At 37.7% G+C, this 24,852-nt stretch overlaps 1 protein-coding gene across 4 annotated transcripts in view; it reads right to left on the bottom strand.

Annotated features, from left to right (window-relative positions):
• Nucleotides 1–24,852, bottom strand: part of slc4a11 (solute carrier family 4 member 11) — a 102,736-nt gene that overhangs the window by 30,488 nt on the left and 47,396 nt on the right. For 3 of the 4 annotated variants that reach the window (XM_086274400.1, XM_086274402.1, XM_086274401.1), the window contains exons 2-5: nt 19,206–19,256; nt 15,189–15,305; nt 7,640–7,683; nt 3,428–3,656 (exon numbers count right to left, since the gene is read on the bottom strand). In XM_086274400.1, the coding sequence (XP_086130526.1) occupies nt 3,428–3,656; nt 7,640–7,683; nt 15,189–15,305; nt 19,206–19,256 (441 nt within the window). The remainder of the gene's footprint in view (nt 1–3,427; nt 3,657–7,639; nt 7,684–15,188; nt 15,306–19,205; nt 19,257–24,852) is intronic. The other variant, XM_086274403.1, reaches the window with a different exon arrangement.

The following is a 24,852-nucleotide window of genomic DNA, read 5'->3' as shown; positions in this document are numbered from 1 at the left end:
TTTGTTAGGTACAGAGAGATCCCATCTTGATTACCGTCTACAGGCTATTAACAAAAATTGGATTTTATCTCCGATAACGGTCGTGTGTTCAGCTGGTCCAAGAAGCCCAAAGACGTCACTGATGAGATCAAGATGAGAAAACTGGCATGTATGGCCACCATATATCATGATAAGTAAAGTGGTTAAATTAATGGTTTCAAATTAGTATTCTGATCTTTCCTGAAAAATGTGCCACAATGAAAACTCATGTGTCTTGCTGTGATATAATAAGGGTAAAACAAAGTCCAAAGGAAAAGATAGCAGCATTCATGGCAGTACTCTCAGGTTAAAAACACGAATCTGTGCAAAATATGTTCTTTGCAAACACACAAAAAAAAGACAAGCAGTAATAATCCCCTCCTGGTTGAACAGATGGTCAAGTATTTCTGAATTTCTGAAGAGTTTAAGTGTGACAAAACTCACAGCGTACACAGATGGAGATATACATTTAAATAAGGCACTTACAAAAAAACAAAAACAAAAGAGAGAGACCTACCCTAAGTTTTCATACTTAAAATAATAAATATGTTGCAGTCTAAATTCAACTGGCAGAAAATAAAAAATACAGCAACACAGGAGGATTATGCAAATCGAGACCAAGTAAAGAGCCAGCAAGATCGATCAAAGGTGACAGCAATTTAGGGAGAAATTATGCTACAGTCATCACAGACAGGGCACACAATCAGCAGCACACAGAGCACTGTGGCTATGAACATCACAGAGGAAGAGGGGAAAATATATTTATACATTATCATACAAAACACTGTCAGTTATTCTGTGGTAGCGGATCATCATTTTGGTCAGCATCCTAAAATCATTTAGTTCTTCAAGTACTCCCAGTTTGTCAAAAATTATACATTACTTTTAAATTTTGGTGTACATATTAAAAGCGGAAGTAATATTATCATGCGTTGCATCATCGTCAGCGTTGTTCATTATTCCTCTGCACAATCCCGCTCTCCATCGCTGAATCCCAAGACAAAAGCAAAGCAAAAAAACAAAAAACAGCTCAAGTTGGCCTCCAAAAAGAAAAATACTCCTCTGTACAAGTAGGAGCAGGACTAATTATCTCTGTGGGCTTTCATCTTTTTCATTTCTGTAATTCTCTGTTCTTTCGGTGCCTGTTATAATCTTGCCCTGTTCTCTTTATCTCACAGCTGTACAGTATTACACTCCAAATGAGCTGGTCCGCTCGCCAGCCGTAATACCCCACTGTGGCAGAGGGAACCTTGATATGGCAGAAATTAATACCTGAAGAGATATGTCCCGTTGATAACATACTTACGTGCAATATGAATGTATTCCCCCAGGAAAAGCCTTTGTTCCTTCCCAAGAGATATTTTTTCCCCTCAGCGCTGACACGAGTGTTTCACTGGTGAATTCAGGGATTCTACCAGCAATGTGAAAATTCAAACTTTGTTTGAAATGCACCGCTGAACCACTGCCATTGTTATTAATTTATTAGGACAACCAAATCAAAGAGGTGAAATCCACAGACTACTTGGTAAACATTGTGTAATGCATACTTGAAAGACTAAACTAATTATGAACATTTCTGTATGTTCACATCCTTCTTTGAGCATATTATAGTAGCCTCTGTAAAGTTTTCGTGTAAATGTTTTCTGAATAGCTTCACTATGCTTATTATTAATGACCCCCACAGTTCAGTCTATTATTACCCTATTCTGTCTGCTGCAACTGATGCGTCCCTGCTGCGTGATGAGTTTCAGCCTATTTTTAAAATAGTATTTTGTGTCGCATAATAAAACAAAGAAATTATTGATTATTCGTTGTTTAATTCATAAATAAGTTAAAAAAGAATGTAATACTGACTGCTGCTACTCTGTTTTCACAATCAAGCATCACTTGAACAAAATGTCATCCCTTCATTTATGTATTTTTTTTCATTGATTTTAGAAGCACACAGCCCAGACTTACAGAGGAATCATTTTTGTCAAGATGACAGCCATAAAAAAAAGGGAAACAAAAAGGGAAAAAACCTTCCTTAGCCTCTTTGTGGGATATTCTTGAAGAGCAAAAGTGAAAACGCAGCTGCAGTGACCACAGCTTGAGAGTCTTGGAAAGCCATTTGAAAAACTAAGTGAGTGATCGATGACAGAAGTCAATTATCACCTTGCGGATCTGTCAGAGGCGGCTCTGCAGGGTGAGCGTCACACACCGCCCACCTCTGACTATCCATCAACAACTGCAGACACCAGCCCAGCCAGACAGGAAAACACTGGACACCGAGTACATGACAGGAAGCCCTTACACTAGGATTACCTCCACATGCTCTTACAGTGGTGAAATCCCACTTATATTTACTCCTATATCGGCACGGCATTAAATCGAATGTACTGAAAGAAACCATTTTCCACGATTCTTCACGACTTTAACTAGATAGAAAGCAAAGTTTCATTTGCCAAACAATTACTTTTGTGAATGTTCTGTACAGCTTGCGGCAGAAAGCAATGCTTCAACAATAGCTACATATTATTATGTAAGAGGGCGGATTTCTCTTGCTCTAATGGGCTGAAGAGATTCGCCTTAACCAAGAGGCTTTGCTACTCAGCCAAGAGGACCTGTGCTGAGGGGACTAAACTAATGTGACAGGGATCTGTAAGCTGACAAATGGGCACCAAACCTAGAAACATGGGTACATTTACAATTGCATTCATGCATTACAATATAATATTTTAGGTACAACCGTTACTGAACATAGTTTCAGGTCAAAATAGAAAAAAAAATGTTTAAATGTATGTGAGACTTAATAAAGCTGTTACTTTTTTGCTTTTGCTTCCCCAATTAATTCTGCACTTCGAAACTGTAGCCTTCCCTTTAATATTTAATTGCTTTAATATTCAGGAGGGAAAAAAGCGAACGCCTGCTTTAAATTGCACAAAAAAGTAAAAACGATAAAGCTAAACTACCTAAAAATAAAAAGGAACATTGGTGTCTGTGTGTGCAGTATATGGTGGTGTGTTGAAGTGTAAAACATCCACTTTTCACCACGCTGAGTGCTATTTTTGTCCACCTAAAAAAGCTGTGGGTCAAATTGGCATCCTTGGTACAAACATCAAAAACGTTCCTTTGGGTATTCAAAGCTCCTTGAACCATTCTCAAGTCTATCTGACAATTCTGCTGCAGAGCCTGAGGTACAGCTTATTTATTTATTTAATTTTAGGTAGGCGATGACATGTGCAGACGTCAGATGTTTTTAGGTCAAGTGTCAGATGCTATGGGTCCTGGTCTGATTGTGGTTAGGCACAGATGATGCATTGTACTTCTCCATCTTGTGGTTTGCATATCTCTGTATCAACTGTATCTCAAAACAAATTAGACAACATATGACTGTGTTTACATGCATGTCGACAGAATCCTTGCTCACCGTTGACCTCCTGTGCTCCTGCATCTGTGAAAAGCATGCTCATCACCTCCTCGAAGTTGCACCCGGGCTCTAAAGCATGGCTGTCCTGGCCCACGTGGTGCAACATTCTCTTCAGAACATCGTCCAGGGACGCGGCTGTCTCATCCAGCAAGATGCTGGCCCTCGCCAGGAAGCCATCCAGGTCACGGTGTGCCCGAACCTCCTCCTCAAAATTCATCAGCTTCACATACTGTGGAAAAACAATAATTATTTCAAGTCTGAAATAGTTTTAAACGAGATCCCGTGTTGAGAATGCAAATAAGTTCAATTATAAAAGAGAAGAAAACAGTGTCAAAATGCATCTAGCCTAGTTTCTGCAGAATTGTACCCAAAGGAAAAAAAACTAGATTTAGTTTTAATGTTTATATGGCAGGGTTTATTCTCTAAGGCAATTTTCAGTTTCAACTTTATTTATATAGCATCTAACCACAAATTATGAGAGTACACTTTACCAAGAAAGCTTGAAAATTGTCAAGGTAAACTGAATATCAGGGTAAACCCTGGCTATAAAACTGAGCTAAGCGTTTATTTTTTTTTTATATATATATATATATATATATATATATATATATATATATATATATATATATATATATATATATATATATATATATATATATATATATATATATATTTTTTTTTTTTTTTTTTTATTTTATTTAATATCTTAAGATATAAAGAAATTAAATTTCTAGATATAATATCTAATGTTTATCAAATTACATTTTTGACAATCAAGAATACAATAAATAAGCCTTTAAGGTGATTTTAGTTGTTAAAAAACAAAACTGCTGAACCCCAATTTATTTTAGAATTAGATCACATTTCTTACCTATTTCAGAATGAGGGCAGATGTAAGATCTTACTGACTTTTTGGATTGCAGTCAAATATAAAAGAACCCTAATAGGTTTGAGTTTATTGCCTTAAATCCTTCTGAGCTCTTCAAAATAGCAGAACACTGCCAACAATCAAAATTTTATCAAAACTGTACTAGTGCTGTCCACGATTCAGCTCAAGGGAGACGGCTGGACAAAGAAACCAACACAGCTCCATTAAGAGCCCAGACACCCACCAGTCATTGATTGTGTGATTGACAGAAATTCTGAAGATGAGTGGATTTCCTGCTGTTTCTTTTAAGCACCAAGCAGAAAGTCTCCGTGCTCTTTACAGAAAAAAACATGTATAGGTATTTCTGCAAAGAGCTCTCTATATAAATTTGATTTTGCTTTGTTTGTGCAATCACAGAAAGCATCGGTCCTGGGGCTCTTATGCAACTCGAATGAAATGATTAAAAAAAAGTAAGAAACAAATAGAGTTCATTTTGCACTTTTTAAAAGAAATTATAAAGCGAGTCATACAGGGCAGAATGTGTGGTCCAGTAGTTCATGTGTTAATTCAAAGGTTATATTTTAAATTGCTCATGAAGGAAGTGAAAAATATCCACCTGCAAGCACAAGCATAAATGAAAATCTATTTATGGACCATTGCAAATAAAAAAGATCCATAACAAAATTCTTGGCTAGGACTTAAGGACGGGAACATGTGAAATTAATAAAAAGCAGAGGGAGAGAGCAAACAAACAGAACTGTGATACAGAATGAGGAGATTAGAGAAAAGAACCAGGCAAGCTGTTGGTAGGAATGAGGCACAACAAACCGAAATCTCTGACAGGCTCATAACGGGGAAGACTAACTCTTGACAGGTTTGGTCACCAGTTCAAACTAATGCCCTCTCAGGGTTGCTTTAAACCCTTTTACCTAATTGGCACAGAGACATTTGTTTACTGCATCACTAATGATTTACAAACCTGTAGTAATAGTAATCTTATTCCCCTAAATTTTGTAAAAATACAATTTTTCTTATACATGTAACATATGTGCCTCAACTGTGGGACTCCTGCACAAAACAATGCCGACGATAAGAGGCTACATTTGTGGTCCAAACTTTACATGCACTTATCATGGGCACGAATGACACAGTAATTTGGGGGGGTTTAATAATTTCTTTCAACTGTTCTACTTCCAGGGTGGAATGCTTGTACAGCGTACATCTTTAAAAGCTTTAAAATGCAAATTTCATCCAATTTGCATGTGGTCAAAACATGCAGACTCAAATATATACATACACTCACTTAAATCTTTTAATAAGAAGTGCTGAAGGTTTTACTCCAGGTCTCACCTTCACAAGGCCAAGAACTATTAAATTCTTGTTAGGGACCATGATTCACTACAACTGGTAGTTTCTCTTTGCAAACATAAAAATGATTTGTTTGACAGCAGCCTGGAAATAGAACAGTTCAAAGAAATCATTAAAAGTCACAAATTACCATGACACTGATGCCCATGATGAGTACACATACTCTATGTGCCACAACTGCATCCTGCTACTTCTACATTCACTGTGTGGTTCTCATCAGCCCATAATTTTAACAGAAATCCATCAACTTATCAAAACTGATTGGTGAAGGGAACTGGTGAAGATTATCATTCTCCGCTTTGAAATTTGTGTCTAAGCATTCATGTGAATAATATTAAGATGTACCACCATTGTTCAGATTGTTCAGAACAAACCCACCAACCCATGGCAGCAGCACTGTACAGCAGCTATGGTCCTCCCCAGCATGACAGCATGACAAAGCACAACGTCCCACCACAAAACTGCTCAAGGGTGGCTTGAGGACGTCAAAAACGTGCTCCGAGTATTGACCTGGTCGATGTAACGACAGATCCCTGCTATGAAAATATGGACTAACAAGACTGCTGCAAACTTTTAACTGGGGACAAACAAAATTAATCAGGTAATTCTTTTAATCAAAACATAAAATTAAGGTTTTTGGGTTTGAGTCCTTTACAAAGAGGGCTCATGATGCCACATGAATGAAAACGTCTGGCTTTAATCCAGTGCAAAAATAAAGTTTGCTGGAATTCGAAAAGAATGACGCACAAATAGATGAATGGTAAAAACAAAGGTCCTCAGGCTAGCCATCACATCTACAGGATCATCAAGCACAATAAAACCATTACAGATGTTTCATTTAGACCCTCTATAGCTGGAGAGCAATTCTTAATATCCCGAACTGCCTCGGCAAATAATAATTGCAATTTCCTTCCTGCAAGATCCATATGTGCATTATTCAGTTATTTTATGTTTGAAATGATTGCAATAATTCATAATTGCATAATTTACTTTAGCCCATCACAACATGTAGCTATTGTACAGGTATAACACTGCGACTCTCTAAGCAAAACCCCAAAACTAACCCGTAACAAAATGAGTGAGCCAGCAGTAAAGATGCATGAAAAGATTAACACTAGCAGTTTTACAGAAAATATTCAATATAGCAGAGCTATTCATTTATCAAGCACATCTTACACAGATTGGATTGTTTTTACAAATCTTGGTGTACTTCGAGTGTGCTCAGTGGAACTGTGGGCTGTTAAAACACATAGGAAAATAAGCGCAGCACGTTTTGGTTCCATATAGAATGAGACTCAATATTAAACCAATCAGGAAAAGATGTTTATTCTTTAATTTACTGCCCAAACTTACTTTAATATAAAATCATCTCTGTACCTTTATGCACAGCCAGCAGTGGGTAAGCAGGTATTTCAAATGCCTTCTTCAGTTGTTCCTCATTCAGTTTGACAACTGAGATTTTGGTCCTGTGTATATTCATAGAGGTCTACATACACTAGGCTTAAAATTTTAGATCATATTTGTTTTTCTTTCTTGATAAAAGCACTGGGTGCATTATATGTTGCTGACCCGTACTGCTAAATTACTGAGCCCTTAACTGGAAAAAGAACTGGAAGTTCTGTTGCTTCAGAACAAGAACGTTCTCAGTTTGAATCTTCTGGTCATTTTGGGGCCTTTCTGTGCAGGGCTTGCATGCTCTCCTCGTCTCTGCAAGTATTTTCTCTGGATGCTTCAGCTTCCTCTCTCAGTCCAAAGACATGTAGATTAAATCAACTGGTGAATTTAACATAGGTGTGGATGTAAGCATGACAGATTGACTCTCTACGTTAGACGTGTGATCGGCTGGTGACTTGCTCCGGGTTTAATCTGCCTCTGACGCTATACTCTGCAGCCCTGACAGATGGTTAAAAAGGTCAAATAGATATAATAAATAAACAGTAATATCAGACTTCTAGTTGATAAACATCCATCCTTACCCTTCTTGATGTATTGAGTAACACACAACCAGAATCGTCAGTTTCTGAGAAAGAAATAAAAAGCGATATAATTAGACACTCAAAGTGTACATCAATAAAGACTTGACATGTGTTTATATTAAACAGATTTATCCACAATAAGGGTGAACACATATATATCTGCTCAAAGGGCTTGAACCCATAAGTGCACTCTGCAATTGATCATCACAAATGAAAAATGAAAACGCAAACTGCTTTAAAAGATTAGAGCCAACATTATGTAGTTCTAGCAAATTATTTTACTTTATATACTTAACCTCCTAAGACCTGAACTCTTACATGGCATGCATTTTTTATTTCTCTTTGATATTTGGGCTGATTGGGGCCCGATGAATGTAAAAACAAAGAATTACCAGATTTTTTTTTACCTTATTTTTGTTTTTAAGAAAAATAAGAGCCACATATGAGGATATTTGTTTAAAATTTTGATAGAACAGTAGCAGTATAATGTCTTTGTAAGAGGATATCAGGCCCATGTAGAGCAAAGTTGAGTATTTTAGTCTAAATAACCCAAAATGTGATGTCCACATATGTGGACGCCAGGTCCTAGGAGGTTAAAAAAAAAAAAAAAAACTAAGAAATTACAGAACTGACAGCAAAGGTGAAACAGAAGATGAGACATTGAGTGATGAAGAATTACAGAACATGAAAGCAGACTTTGTTTTGAACCATTTCGTGTTCAGTGTCTTAAACTCCTGGGCCACTAAATATCAACATTTCCTTCGTTTGAATAGACTATGTTAAAGTTTTAACACCAATATGGTCATTATAATGTTCTGTATTTTCAGGACAGGCATTAATTCTGAAATCACAAGTAACAGCCACTCGAAGAAAAACAGCCTGAGACCCCTTTTTTCTAAAAGTGATGAAAATGTCAAGAGGCATGTCTTTAAATGCTCTCATTGAATAAGGATTGAAAATTCTCTTCTGATAAGGCTTTAATATGCGCATGTGGAGCTAAGGCAAGAGCTCAGATAAAGTACAAAGGTTTGGATTTTCCCAGTGTTGGGAAGAGGGGAAAAACCTTTTATGTTAGAAAACAATATAGGGACAAACGGAGGGAATGTGGTTTTCAACACACTCCCGTCCCTTAACTAGCAGACTGTCAGTACCCTGCTGACTCTCATAAAACAGTCCGCCACCACAGATACATAACACGGTTATCGCCGTTTACTGTGGGGACAACATTATTAGGTTACCATGGGCTTTCCTCCTCTGCTCCACGTGATGCATACTGTCGACTCGGTCTGGAAATCAATCAGTGCTTTAACTCCTCCCTCCAGCAACAAAGAAGCAAGAACACCCCCCCGACACACACGCGCGCACATACACTCTGACAAGCCAATAAGCCTTAGGAAAGTGCCAGGATATTATAAATAATCCTGCGACGAGTGAACGCGTTTGAGTGTGAGTCTGCAGAAAAGGGTGAGGGGCTTTGATCGAAACACCAAACACCTTGCCACAAAAACCCTGCAGGCAGTGTAGGAAAAAAAAGAGCCCCAACCCCTGCCTTTCTGTCTCTGATGAGACTATAGCAGGGGGCACGTGTCATGTGCAGTGGATTTGGTTCATCAAAGCCGCACAATCAAAAAGCACACGGCCAGGCTGATCTGTTCTCTTAGGGGAGAGGAAGCTCCGGCTCTAATTGCTGTCAGGCTGTAGCTGTAAGGAGATATTCAAATATTCATATTAAGATTACCTCGTCCCCGATGATCACCTCCTTCTAATGGACTCTGTATGTCTCAATATAGCTTAAAGTAATCCAGAAGAATTTCATTTTCTTTGGATTAGGTAAAAGAAGTGTTAAAATGTGTCCTTTATTTGAGCAATGTGCCACTATGACTGAGGATACCAGATTAACAACCTTGTACTTAGGCTAAGGTTGGGGATCTCCCATACTCTGCCTTAAACATCCAGTGTTTTTGCACCAGATGAAACTATAAACCTAAAAAGGATTCATGGATTACATCTGCATCTGGCAGATTTTACCCACAGGTCAACAATCTTACAGATTAAAATGAAAAATATTCATTATTTAACTTCTTGAGTTTTGAACAAGAACACTTGGCATCAAACTGGAAATTAGTATCAGATGTTACTCTTAGTTGAGTGTCTAAAAATGTATTTATCGCAGAGTTTCCTTTAAGAAACCTCATGGAAGCAGTGACAGTCAATAAAGAGGTGGAAAACAAGTGGGACAATAAGGTTTGATTATAGTGTAAAGGTACAACAGTATTTTTAGCTGTTGGCTTCAAAAGGCATTCAACAGTCCCTTTCAAAAGCAATTATAATCCTTCAAACAAATATGACCAGTACCTATTTAAAAGGCTTTGTTGCGGGTATTTATATTTAATACCTGAAAAAAAACTGAAAAATAATATAAACCTAAAACGACGCCTTAAACATTAACCTAAGAAAACTAATGTTCTTGCATGTATGTCATTACTGTTAATACCACATGAGTCAGCGTCTCAGGCAGGTCTTACTCTTTCTGTTTATCACACACCCCAAAGGTTTTTTTCTTAGGGTTTTTTTTCATGAAAATGTCCAATTCCTACCCAGGTCTTAAAAGAAGTTGCACTATTACTTCTGTATAAAAGTATTAACTATAAAAAGATTAGACTGACTACCTTAAGACAGTCTATACCCAAGTTAGAAAACATAGCATTACCTCTGGACTCTTTTTGCAGATATCTCATCCATAAATAGTCAAATCTTTATAGTAAAAAGAAAAGAGGGGGAAAAAAAAAGTATTTTTGTCAATCCCCTCTCCACACTCATCATACATTCATGAAACTAACTTCGCTCCAGGTTATCAAGGTCAAGTCAGGACCTTGGTAAAAACCAAAATGTCTTTTCCAGCGTCAAAGACGGCTGTCCTTCCTCGTGACTTTTCCACATCAGCATTCAGCCAAATTGATTGAAGTGAAGTGGAACTGAGCCCAGCGCTGGCTGAAAAATGTATAATCAAGATATCAATTGTATTTATGGAGGGAATTTGACAGCTTTATGACAAAGAGAGAAGAATGGATGAGATCATGTCAAAGTGATATAATAACAGAAGGAGACAAACAAACAAGTCTGTATTACTGTGATACAACAGTACTGGTAACCTCTTCATTTTCATATCTTTAATATTCCCTTCAATAACCACCATCAGTCACCTTTTTTGATGTTGCTACAGCCACGTTGAGACAGTGAGCCTTCTTCAGATACTTTCAGTGACAGTGTATACTGACAGACTGGGCAGATAACTAACACGACTAACACTCTATTCTCACTGGGGGGCTGTAGCTATATGCTAAAGTCACAATAATGGCACAGCAGATCTATAATAGGTTTGTTTTTCTTGTTTATTGTTCCAGTTTAGCGTGCCAGCATTTCCTAATTAGCAATAAGTCACAACTTACAGATGATGAAACCAAGGTACTGGACATATTTATAATGTGGGCTTGACACAAAGCCACAGGATCACCCGAATTCTTAAACCAACTTGAATCTACTGACAGATTGACGAGTCCCTCTTTGGTTTACTCTCCCTGAGGCACTGCTCAGTAAAGAATCACTTTTTGTACAAGAAAAAAAAGACTAACTTTTGAAAACACCCACCTATTTTCAAAAACTCAGACACTCAAACTTCTAAATCTATTTATTTGTTTTAGCTAAACTTCGTTTAAACCTTACTCTACTTTTTCAATGAAAAGGGAGTCTGTGGAATTTGGCCCCTTCTCTTACATTAGAGATAATGGAGCGGATCATTCAGTTTGTAGTACAAGGAGGAATAATAGTACCTCAGAACCGACAGAAAGTGCACTCTCTTTTTACCATATCAGGACATTCATTACCAGGAATCAGTATTAGAAACAACAGCACACAATGTCAGCTGTTGTTTGGGGTTTTTTCTTTCGTTTTGCAAAAACTATGAATTGAAGAAAATGAAACAACTTGTAGAACCACCTTTAACAGCAATAACTTGAAGTAATGGTTTTCTGTGTGACTATCGGTCTCTGCAAAGTCATGAAGCAAGTTTAACCCACCCTTCCTGCTTCAGTTTTTTGAAGTTTGCAGACATTATTATTTATACACAGATCTCTGCACACCCGTTCTGTTGTAGATTTGGTGCTGTGCTTGGGTCACTGTCCCGCTGATTGACCCAATTTGGTCAACCTTTAGCTCTGCAATGCTTTGGTATACAGAGTTCTTCTTGGTGGACTCAAGGTGCTCAGGCCCTGTGGCTGCAAAACAAACCCAAACCCCATCCACCAGATGCTTGTAGATAACTTCAGTGTTTGCAGTTTCACTGAGCGTTGTCTGACCTTGGAGTGGGTTTGCTTGGACATCCAGTTCTGGGAAGATCAGCAGCTGTCTTGAATGTTTTTCATTTGAGAACATTTGTTTTAGTTGGTGATATCTTTCTTTCTTGGTTTTGTATAAATGCAGATTTGAATACTCCAGAAGTGCAAACTGCCAAAGCGTTTTTATAGAGGCGGTCACTGCTGCTGCTGATTAATTCGAGTGCCATCAAATATCAGCACCTGGCTCACTACACATTTTCTGTATTTTGGCTTAATTTTTGCTAAATAAATAATGACAGTGTAATATGTCACGTTTGTTATTCATTTGACGTTTTATTTATGTAATTTTAAGAACCGGGTTATTTGTCTTATGTCTTGGTATGTAAAACCTCAGAACTGATAAAGGGTTTTACTGATAAAGGCCATGTTTGTCAGTAATGTTCTGAAACCAGGCATGAATCAAGAAAGGGGAAATAAAAATGAAAATAGAAACCCCTCCTCCTGCAGCTCTTGCTCTTTTGAGATTAAGCACAGCACATGCCTGTGCCCGTGCTTAATACACCTAAAAATAAGAGGACTTTTTCATTGTTGACCTTTGGCCTCACATGGAATTTAAACCCCACTCTCCAAGATCAAGATCCTCTGCTTAATTCATTGTGCTGCCACATCCAACTTTCTTTCTGACTTTCATGCTCATTATACTGCTTTCTGCTGCTCATCTCATCTGGTCTAAAGACTGATTGGTAGGAAGGTAGAAACGGTCTAGTTAAATATATATAAAAACATATAATGGTGAATATGGTGGAGTTACACACAATTGAATGCTGTCCTAGAAAACGGGCTGGAAAGATACATTTGAAACAAACATTTTCTCATGAATTAATTAAACAGACAGATGTTTTTAAAATTAGATTAAGATAGGAGCTGCTGTCTCTTGGTATGACGTAATCACTGAGTTATTTGCTTTTCCAAACCACTGCTTATTCAGGCAGACAGGATGTGATTAAAAGTCTTTCTTAGTCAGTCTTAGATTAATTTGACATGGTGGACATATTCCACAGTGGTCTGTGATAATTTGTGACACAAATTAAAAGCAAAAATAAGATGCAAACAACTAATGATACTGGGATCAAATGTATGTGACAGCTACACTTGTGAGGCTGGGGGCAGCCAGGAACGAAAACAAAACACTCTAATCAGCATTCAGCTGTGCTGTCAATGAGTAATGCACTGAAAATCTGTGAGCAGGAACTGCTGTGCATGACAAACATTCTGCACCTGCAGGTGAGAATTTTGACAGCAGCGAGATTTCAACATATTACAGCTGTATAGAGAGAGAGGAATATTACACAAATCACTGGAGCTCAGGATGTGAACATACTCACTGAGATTAAGGATGAACAGGAAGACAATTACATAACTTGAGATTATATCAATTCATCCTACCCTTCCATAGACTTACCTATACTTAACTGTAGCATCTACCCCCTTGCAATAATTCTTGGATGTTTGGGAAGGCTGTCAGCAGTTTTATAATTTACTGAAGACACTGGATATAAAGTTAATTTTTTTCAATCAATTCCATAAATGCTTCCTGTTTTGTTCATCCTGATAGTTCATTAGTCTGGAACTGACTGTCACACTGGCGTATAGACAGATACAAAACCGATAATTGAGGTGAGTAAAAATGAGGTATTTTATGCTTTTATTTTAGGCCCGACATAAGTACAAGCTGTTCAACGTGAAGAAGAGCATTATCACAGCCGTTTTGTTTTTCTAACTTGTCCCCAGCTTGCACCACTACAGCTCTCTTGTCAGATGCCTTAAGTGTTACTATGTATGGAGACCCAGCCTAAGTGGCATGGTCACCTGTCACATTCAAAGCAAATGGGCATCTCCGTCTTTCCTCCTCTCCCTATGGTGCACCTGGGACTGTTACCATGGCAACAATAACCTGGGTTGACCCACCGGGATTGTGGTGATGGGGTCAAAATCATCTGCACCTGCAGCTGAGTAGCCGTCCATCAAGTCAACACCATCATGCCACCGGTCTGTGGAAGGGCAGCGCCCACCAGAACTCCACAGAAATTATTGAAATGTTTCTCACGCGGCTTTATTCAACAGGTTTTCTTTTTCTTCCTTCCTATATGATGCTGTATTGATTATGATTATGCTGACTGGAAGACAGTGGTCTCCTTTAAAAAAAACCACCTATCCAAGTTTATTTATTTCATGTAAACTTCAACTTTCATGTAAATGTTTAGCTTAAAAGATGAAAAAAATGTTCCTTGTCATAAAATGCTAATAGATAACATGTATTATATATGTATGTACTCTGTATCTGACAGTTTATGGATGCAATTCCTTATGCATGTAGCATTTTCAAGCCCTAGGCAAAGTTTGACAGCACCAGATTCAGAATGAGTTTGATGCTGGTGACTGTATAAACAACATTAGTCAGTGAGACAAGATGTTAACCCTTATGAAGCTTAATTGTCTCTCATTTTCTACCTGTATGTCCACCTGTATCCATATCAACTTACTAACAACTTCAACAACATATTGGCATTCACATAGATTCATGTGTCCGGCCAGTTTAGCACGTGTCATGATTGCGATAAGACTCACTTTAGCTGCTGTTAGTTGTGCCACTATGTTTTTAGAAGGTGGTCTCCGACTCTGTTTTTTGCTATCTGGTGCTGGTAAAAGGGCACACAGCTTTTTTTTCTAAAACATGATGCTTGTTGCAGCTGGTAATGATGTTGATGTGAGTGACAAAGAAACCAAAAGTAAACTAATGGCTGCAAAACTAAAAGAGAAAGCTCAGCTGAACACGAGCAGAAACTATTGCAGGGGACTGCAGATTATCCTGGGATTTGCCTGTGGGTTCAGTATATTCGAATCTTATATGTACAGTATTGTTTAAACCTAACAAAAGTGTTAAATTAATATTTGATGAGGTTTAAGTTAATCTTTAGCATTTTCTTTCTAACAGTTTGTTTTACAGATTAAACAACAGATCAAGCTTTCAGCTTTTCTATAAAACCAAAGAATTATTTTTATTTATGGAGTCTATCGCCTTTAATTTCCAACTCACTTAAAAATCCTTATCAGTGGCTTCATCAAGTTTATTTTTCTTCCTCCTTGTCCAGACTGCATACTCTAACCCCTGCTGCCCTCTCACTTTCTTTCCCTCTCTCTCTCTCTGTACTGACCTGGCCCAGGGCTGATCTGGTTGTCATAGAGGTGGATGTCATCTCCGCAGGCGATCGGCGAATCTTGTCCCTCCTCTCGGCCCTCGCTGCCCTCCTCCTGCTCCACCTCCCGCTGCTCTGGGGACACAACAGCACAGGGTCACCTCCTGGACTTCACCGGCTACCAGGCAGGGTAGCAAACTGACTTTAATTATTGTTGTTATCCTCAGCCAAAGTCACAAAATCCAACAGTCAAATTTATTTTAGTGCTTTGTAGATGTTTATGGCACACTTTCAAAATGAGGAATAAATAAAAGAATGTGAAAGGAATAAATAAAATTTCTGAGTGAAGTTTTTCACAAAATAAATCTAGTCCAAAAATCACTCAAAAAAGGTAAAGCTTTAGACAGTGACAGGAAATTATTACAGCAATTATGCTTCTCCGTGACAACTCATCTGACAGTCAGTGAACCATCCAGACTGTAATAAACATCTGCTGCTTAAAACAAAAACCCTGAAAATTATAAGAAAATATTGCTCAAGTGTCACCTGAAGTATGACTAGAGAGCTTCTTTCTTCCAGACAGTCTCTTTCATTGTCAGATGATATGGTTGAGAATGACAGTGTGTTCAAGTGAAAAACAGGAAAAAAAAGTTATGTCTAGATATTAGACATAACTAATCGTATACATGTCAGTAGGGCTGCTCGATTATGGCAAAAATGATAATCACGATTATTTTCACTGAAATTGAGATCACGATTATTTGACGATATTTATTTAACCCTTTAAGACCTACCATAGAACCAAGTCCACCAGAGCTTATATTATTTTTTTACATGCTGTAGTGCCATTTGTGGGAGCATTTCAAGTTGCTATACATCAATACAACTGTTATAGCCCATATTTTAATAATATGTATGCATTAAGTCCATAGTAATTACATAAATTGCAAAAAAGTGCAATAAACTACAAAAAAAATTGAAAATCACTTTTGTTTTGTTTACATATATTTCTACTTGGAGAAATTTAAGAGGTTTATCCCTCAAAACTTTAAATACAATAAAGTTGCAAAAAAATAGTTTCCCACCACAGGAAATTTATTTTGAGTGTCTTCATAGTTTTATTTTGGAGATACAGCAATTTTTATATACTGCAGGAAAAACAAAAAACAATCCTATGATGCAAATTTGCAAAGAAAACAGCAGGTGCATCATTTCACTATGGGAAGTGTTACGAACAGCTGATAGGAACGGCAAAGCTGTTTCTGGAATATTATGTTTTTGTTCCTGCAAGCGCTTTTTATGCAATTTTTGCAAAGCTATATGTGGAACGAAACCGTGACTGAGGACAAGCTGATGGCATCAGATGTAAGTACAACTCCTCCGGTTTCATATGCAAAACAAATTATTGCGCTAGCTTACACGGTTCAGGTTCTACAGGGATTTAACAATAGTTACGCAAAACGGAGCGTGCTGCTCTGACCGGCTTTAAAGGGTTAACAATGACTTTAAAAAAATAATATAAAATAGTGTGCAACACCACTGAAGTTTTTTTTTTTTAAACTCTCTTTTCAACCAACGGCAGTCACTCTCCAAATAACTTCTGCTTAGCTTTCCGAGCTTCCCTCGGGTCCTCTTAATCAGCGGTCTCCAACCTTTTTTGCGCCACGGACAGGTTTATGCCTGACAATATTTTCACAGACGGCCTTTAAGGTGTCGCGGATAAATGAGGGAGGGGCTAATAATCGGCTCAGTCATTTTTAATGATCGTTGAAAGCCCAGATCGTAATCGTGATTAAAATTCGATTAATTGAGCAGCCCTACATGTCAGTGTTTTAAAGGTGTAATATACACCTTAAAACACTGACATGTATACATACTATCAGTCTAAATACCAAATACTTCTCCTTCCTCTACATCTTTTAAAATAGGCAAACTATGGACCTAAAATTTGTGTCGGTGTACATTAAGAGATGAATCTAACCATTTTCGGATGGACAAATGTCCAAAATATCCAGACTTAGTCAAACAAAACCAGTGTACAGGATGTGCCCTTTAAGGTGCAAAAGCTGAAATTTGTTTTTTCAGCTCACGATTCCTCTCCTGTTCATATGAATACATAAGAGTAGTGTTTTAATGTCAATGGAAGCAGCAACAACTACTAAAAGGTGCTTTCAATTAGTGTAACGCACAAATAGCTGCAAGCAGCGGTCCTTTATGCCTAAAAACCTAAAAATGCCACAAATTGTCAAAGAATATTAAGAAAATTAAGCTGTTAGACAAGTGAGACATGACGAGTCTTTTATGAATCAGCAGGTAAACGCTGTTTTTCGCAGGGTTTTGGTGTGTAACGGTCAGGACTTTGCATGTTGGAAAGCATCACAGGACTGAGCCTGGAGCTTGTTTGGATGACTCATTCCTTTCTCTCTTCCCGAGACAGCGGCCCCCTTAAATCCAAAGCTCCAGTAACTGGTGGGCTCCCAAATATCATCCAGCGATCGGCTTGATGCGACAAGAACAATATCTCACTTGCTCTTTATCTGCTGACCTTATACGTGAGGAGCCCCAAATTTCAGTTCATTCAGTTTGTCTTGCATCAGGATCAACCCTCAGCATTTGACATTATTTGAACTTCACTGTGTAGTTGCCTTCCCTGCATCCCTCTGTGCCTCAGACTTACCAGCTGGGCTCTGACTTTCAAATCACCTTGGAGGAGAGAAGCAACTGCTAAACTGCAAGCACTAAATTAGAGGGTTAAAAAAAAAGGAATGGCATTAATTTTAGGGAAATGTATTAAAACTTATTTATAAACTAATGCATGAAAAATATTCCAATCTCTCCATGTAGCAATCATGTAATTTATCTTTATATAACATATAACTAGAACTCCAAGTATGCAAAACGTCACAATTAGAGCTTCTTGTATTAAAAATAAATAAACTATGATTGAAATAAACGAATCACTGCTTCCTAAATGTAAAGCTATGCTGCCCTGCAGAACTTTGATCGGTGAATACAACATCTAGAAAGAACAAGAGCTAAGGGACGAGGAATGTTGAAAACGTTAAACGATTGATGTGCATCCTTCAAACGGTGTGCAGGGTTTTGCTGCTGCCTTTGAGACGCCGTGGGACATAAAGAAACAACAATCACACGGTAGCATGATCGGATCATTAAAAGAAAGTTTGGAACTTTCTTGCTTCGTGTTTGGAGAAAAAAAAGATACATAACTGCCATGTTTGGTGAATAACACCACTGTCTCAGTAACCTGTTCACTTCTAACACCACAGCAAAGAACTAAATGACACAGATAGCATATGCACAGCAGAGCTGCTTCTGCAGCACAAGACACACTTCAAATATTGTTTACTGTGCGACCGTGATTCACCCTTTAATTGCAAAGTTCACAACAAGAGCACTGACGTTCCAAAACAACCTTTGCTAATGAACCACTAAAGATAACAGTGGTTTGTAATGCCTACTTGCCAACAGTATTGTAATTACATTAATATCTGATAAAAGGTCGCATAATAAAGACATTTATGTTGAGCTGCGGCAGGGGGTCTTCTGTGAATGTGCCGAATGAGACGGTGTGTTGCAGGAGGGGAATAATTGGCTGGGGGAGACGGGGAGATCCAATGCAAGTGTATTCTGTCTTGACTGCCTGTGCTGCACATACTAATTGGGAGCTTCTCCTTGGCTTGAAGGTAATGAAACTGCCGTTATCATAACACAAAGTTTGTTGTTTATATCCAAATGGAGGAGAGTGTGTAAGCTGGGAGAGGTTTGGGTTGTTTTTTTGTTTTTAATTTTACGTGTGCTGCAGCTCCAATCTTTAAATCACATCTTTCACTCTAAATATACCTTACACAATACACATTACTGGTAGGAAGATGTTCAAAGACGTCGATGACAGCGGCTATATTCACTTTGAGGATTAGGCTTTTAGGTTCCATGCTTTTCTTTCCATTTTTAATACACAGTGGAAGAGGAACAAATGTTGAAAATTTTGTCCTTGTGCTGGTGGTTCACACTCACCCATTTCTTGAAAGAAGTATCCATTCTTGGACATCCCAGAGGGAGGCGCCTCTGTGAGAGCAAAACAGAGAAAGACTGTAATTACTGAGCTGAATCTAGGCAACGGTAACAGGCCCGGCAGGGAGCAATTACTCGTTATTATTTTTACACAGCAATTGCTGGTATGAGAAATGTTATGAATACAAATACGCATCATTTTCAGACCTCTTTGTCATTCAGGGTTATTATACATGGAAAAGATCTATGCATTTAAAGGTAAAACACAAAGTAATCCACGGATTATTTGCTTACAAGCAAAAGTATTTGTTCTGTAATGGCCGCTAGAAGATGTAACAATGACTTCTTATAACACACTGCATGCGCACACGTAAATAACCCAGGAAGGCCTAAAATATGTTTGTCCTTGACATGAACTTTATCCTAACGAGTGCGGTCTATTTATTGTAAAGATGATCCACCCAGTCATCAAATATTTATTTTTTAATTAAACTATAGCTCTGCAGTATTCACAGTTTAAAAAAAAACAAAAAAACAAACCACATTTAGCTCTTAATGAGCCCATCTATTCATTCTCTCGATAAAAAGAAAAAAAAAAAAAAAAAAAAAAAAAAAAAGCCCTGTCCATCTAGGTCAGCTGTCTCCTGAAAGTCTATCCCTTGCATTTGGTACTTTATTAATCATTAAGTGCCAAACCAATGTCCTATTATTTTGCATCTTGCTTTCAAGAAACAGCAGGTACTAATACATTCATGGTACCCACAGGATGAAAAATACAGCAGCGTTACATTAAATGAAATTCCACGCATCACTAGAAAATATTTTAGAGTTGCAATTTTGATCTTGACATATTTTGTTGATGGTTATACGTACGGATTGTTATAAAGCACACTCTGTGTACATTTACATTTTAATTCAGTCTGAGCACATATACCAGGCTGAAAGCTGCATAAGAAAAAATACGCTGCTAGACGCCAGAAATAAAATACGCTGTACAAAAGTGAATGAGGGAAACACTTTTGTTTGCCTACTGCAAGGAGAGCCATGAATGCAAATGTGGTACAGATGAAACAAATATTACCATTTGGGTATGGGTGTGGGAACCGAGGAATACAAATAACAAAAATTTGTAAAACTTATTTTAGGTATTGTACAGACTTGAGAAGGTTTAAAAATGCTTATTTTGACCATGAGGAATGGTGTATATTGTCAAAACTGATCGAGGGGAAATGCTAGAAGATGAGCTGTGAAATGTGTGGCAAGAGTTGCAGTTGCAGACTTTTTGTTGCTCTGTCACCGAGTTGTCAGACAAAAATGTCATTTAATAAAAAAATAAAAAAATTTAAAAAAAAATTCCAACCCCAAAAAACTCAACCCCTGTATAACACATCAGTTTCATTATTTTCCCATTACTTAATTGCCTCATCAGCACAAACATGTGTATCTCTGTTTCTTGTGTACATAGATCAACTTGCAATGAGACCTTGTAATATAAGATTTTGATAGCAAAATTTTCCACTCAGTGCAGGACAATGATCAGACTAAAAGTGAGCATAAATTGGATGACCATGTAGTTCAACCAGAAGGCAAAGAGTTCCCCTAAGGAAGAAACATTATCAGTAAAACGCAAGGGCTTCCTTCATTACATCTAAAACATGTTAACAGGCAGTGATTATGAGCAGTGCACATCCTTTCATCAGCAAAGGTCTTGACTTTTCTAATACATTCAGCGATAATCCACATTGAGTTTCGCTTCCAGGCCAGCACTCATTTTGCATTGGTGGTGTGCAGCATTTTTTAAAATGGTGGATATCTCATTTTGGAATTAAACTTAATCTGGTGAAGAGCTCCACTACAAATGCACTGAGGGAATTTAGAGTACAACATTTCAGAGTGTTTGTCACGCGGCCCTGTGGATGTGTGCAGCATGCGGATTGCGCAGAAAAAAAGAGAGATATGGAGCAGGGATACTTTGAAGGTTATTGAGACATTGTGAAGGAAGAGAGGTGGCCCTGCCATGCTACCAGACTTCAGTGAGGCTCTTATTGAGCATTAAGCAAACATGTTTACATACTCATCCCATAACCACAGATCAACGGCACGTCGCGCGGGTAGTTTTCTGATTTGACTACTAAAAAAATCACAGCATCCTGGACAAAGGGACACACACTGGGAAAGAAATTGCACAAATACTCACAGATGTGCACAAGCACATACACAACCACTTTCACACAGACAAAAAAAAAAAAAATCATTATACAAGAACCGAGTGCCTCTTTTAACATGGCGACTGTCATAGAAGAGGGAAGTAAAGACTTACAACAGCTTTCTCTTCTGGAAAGGATTCTTTGATGTGACAACATCTAGCATACAAATACAGCATGCAACTTTAATTACACAAAATGCTCTTTCACTCTTGGGATAGGACACACAAAGCAAAACAATTTCAGAGTTAAAAGACCCAGGGATTCATTTATCCTCAAAACAATCAACTTTTTTTAATCCATACAGGTTCCTGCCTCAGTCTGCCACACATGCATACATTCAATCTTCTTAAGATTTCACCTCCTGCACTTTGACTGATATGGTTAATGCTGTGTTGATTTTTTTTTTTTTTTTTTTTTTTTTTTTTTTTTCATGATTTCAAATAGTTTCTAAACCAACCGTTACCTGTTGAAAACATACAAAAGACCACTGATACATTTTTATACCTTTAAAGTGCAGTGAAGCTACAGTACTGTGCAAAAGGTTTTAGGCAGATGAGAAAAAATGCTGTAAACACAGAATGCTTTCAAAAATGGGAGTGTTAATCCTTTATTTACAATCAACAAAATGTAGCAAATGAACAAAAGAGAAATGGAATGAATAAAATCAATATTCGGTGTGACCACCCTTTGCCTTCTTCTAGGTACACTTGCACACAAGTTTTGAAGGAACTCTGTTTCCGGGTTGTTCCAAACATCTTGGGGAATCAACCACAGATCGTCTGCGAATGTAGGCTTCCTCAGATCCTTCTGTCTCTTCATTAATCCCAGACACACTCGATGATGTGTGGGGGCCATACCATCACTTCTAGTACTTCTTGTTCTTCTAGTACTTCTGAAGATAGTTCTTAATGACTTTGGCTGTATGTTTGGGGTCGTTGTCCTGCTGCAGGATATATTTGGGGCCAATAAACAATCATTTATATTTCTGGAAGCATTCTTTGTTTACAGCATTTTTTCCACACATGCCTAAAACGTTTGCACAGTACTGTAAATGGTTGGAAATCATGGCTCAAGTTGACCAGATAAAGCTTTGAATCTCAATTATTTCATTTAAAGCATGTGTCTAACTATCTTGCTTCACCTACTAAGAAATAGTCACCAACACAGTATATCTGACAGATTAACTAGTGGGTCTGTATTTTCAATAGTCATGCTGGTATTGGCATTCATAAAGGCAGATAAATGAAAATTTAAAAGGTAAATAAGACGCCGGAGAATCACCCTTCAGCCAAGTTATGAGTGTCGAAACTGCATAATTTATCCACCCGAAGGCACTCTGCAACTTCCCTGTTGGCAAAATATGTGCAGAAACACAACAATGAGCTGATCTAAGCAAAGCATAAAAAGCAAGTAAGCAATTACACAGAACGAATGTTAAGGAAATCTTATTATATTCTGTATGTCTGAAAGAAAGAATATCAGCTGTATACATTGGTCGCTAGCACATACACCCTCTTAAATCTACCTTGTCCTTTTTTATGTTTAGCTTTTCTAATAATCGTTATTTGCTTTTCAAGTGTTGGCAGGCATATAGATTCATGTTTACATGCGGACAGAGCCACAGCGATAGCTACCCAGTATTTGTGTTATGCTAAGCTACTCTTGCACTTCTATACTGCTTCAAAATTTATGCCATGCAGCTGGTTGTATGATAAATGTACACATACATAAAATGTCTTTTTAAGAAGATATTTACACATTTCCCATAACTTTTCATAACTAAAAAATACAAAAAATAAATAGCTCCCTGTACTTCCTTAGAAAACCTGCATGATTAAAACCTATTGGTTACTAATGTAAGATATTTTTGTGATTTCTTATGATAACTGTCACTGCACAAGAAAAAAAAAAAAAGAAAAATCGGTTGTGACAAGTCTGCTTATCGGAACATTTTTGGTTGTGTTTCATTCTGATGCATAAAAGAAGTCAGCAGAAGCAAGTTTGTAAAACTAAACACCCTAGTGGTATTTATTCTCCAGGCTTTCTTTCTAACACTTTATCCTCAAGCATTAGGGGGGGAAAAAAAATCAGTTCTGTCATCTGAGTTTTTTGTGCTAAAGAAAAAAAATGTATGTGGCATAATTCACCAACATCCTGCTACTGAACTATCCTCTGCTTCTCCAGGGTATGTGTTGGATTGTTATGGCAGTCATGCAAACATTATTTTTCTCATCTTTGTACCCAACACACACATATGCATCATCCCCATGCAGCCTGTTTATCTGCAGCTATTACATCAAACATATCTTGAATAGCAGACGACGAACATGGATGCACTGAAATATGTAGCTTTTATATTTTTGCATAGCCAGCTTTATTTCAGCTTAACTGTGACATCTGTTATTTTTTCTACTGTTTAGTCATTTTACATGTGCAGCAAAATAAACCCTGTAAACACAGACATGCTCACCGCTTAGCAGCCTGAGGTGGTGCTAGTATTCCTGCGTCATAATCTGCTCCGATCCAAATCATTTTTCTTTTACTCGTCTTCGCACATGCGTCTCTCTCCTAGCTATAATGAAGATAATGATGATGATAATGTAACTATCATTATGGCTTCATTAACCTTCTTTTAGCCATAAAACAACAAGCCTTTTTATATAAACGTGACGTTAGTCTCATAACTGAGTAAGTACAAGTCATAGGTGTCAAATAAAAATGGGAAAATTCATCCGATATCACTGTATCTCTAATTTATGCACAATGACATCAGTGTACTAAAGACCAGCTACAGCAATGTATAATACCTAGAGGTTAAAAGGGTGAAAGATATACATCCTACTTGGAAGCTTAGTGTTTCTCATGGTTTCACTTGGCATTCAGTCCTAGATTTGTTTCTCGCATTTTTTGTGTTTCCCCCCCCCAACTTTGTACAAATGGAACCCCGACTTACGAAATTAATTCGTTCCCGACTTCCTTTCGTAAGTCAAAAATTTTCATATGTTGAAGCACCCATTGGGCCTTTTGAGTGAACGATAGTTAGCAATTAGCCTATAGCCTAACGACGTAACAACAATACGTCGTTCAAGTGGAACAGCGAAGCGCGAGTACGAACGCCAAGGGGGTTGTTTATATTTTTATGCAGTGTCTGGCTTCACTCCAATAATATGATCAATAGCAGAAAACCCTGTAATATATTATAGTTGAAATTAGTAGCACTAAGGCCATCTATAACAAAAACGATTCATGAAATGCATATCAGCACAGACAGAGATGTTTAGAAAATTATTGAACAAAGTCAAATCTTTTTTTTCTGTATCCTGGAGGGTTGCTCTGTTGATTGCTCTTTTATTTATGTGTCACATCATGCCAGCCTCCTGTGGATGCTGTGCTTCTCTGAACTGTGTCTTACTCTGAGTGTTGTGATCAGGAGCAGCATCATG

This window comes from Aulonocara sp. 'chitande type north' Nkhata Bay, linkage group LG19 (genome assembly GCF_057382095.1).
Source record: "Aulonocara sp. 'chitande type north' Nkhata Bay isolate Kocher_YH1m ecotype deep benthic linkage group LG19, A_spYH_male_GT1.1, whole genome shotgun sequence".
Taxonomy (NCBI): Eukaryota; Metazoa; Chordata; class Actinopteri; order Cichliformes; family Cichlidae; genus Aulonocara; species Aulonocara sp. 'chitande type north' Nkhata Bay.
The sequence above is the reverse complement of the archived record's forward strand: the minus strand, read 5'-3'. Positions and strand labels throughout refer to the sequence as shown.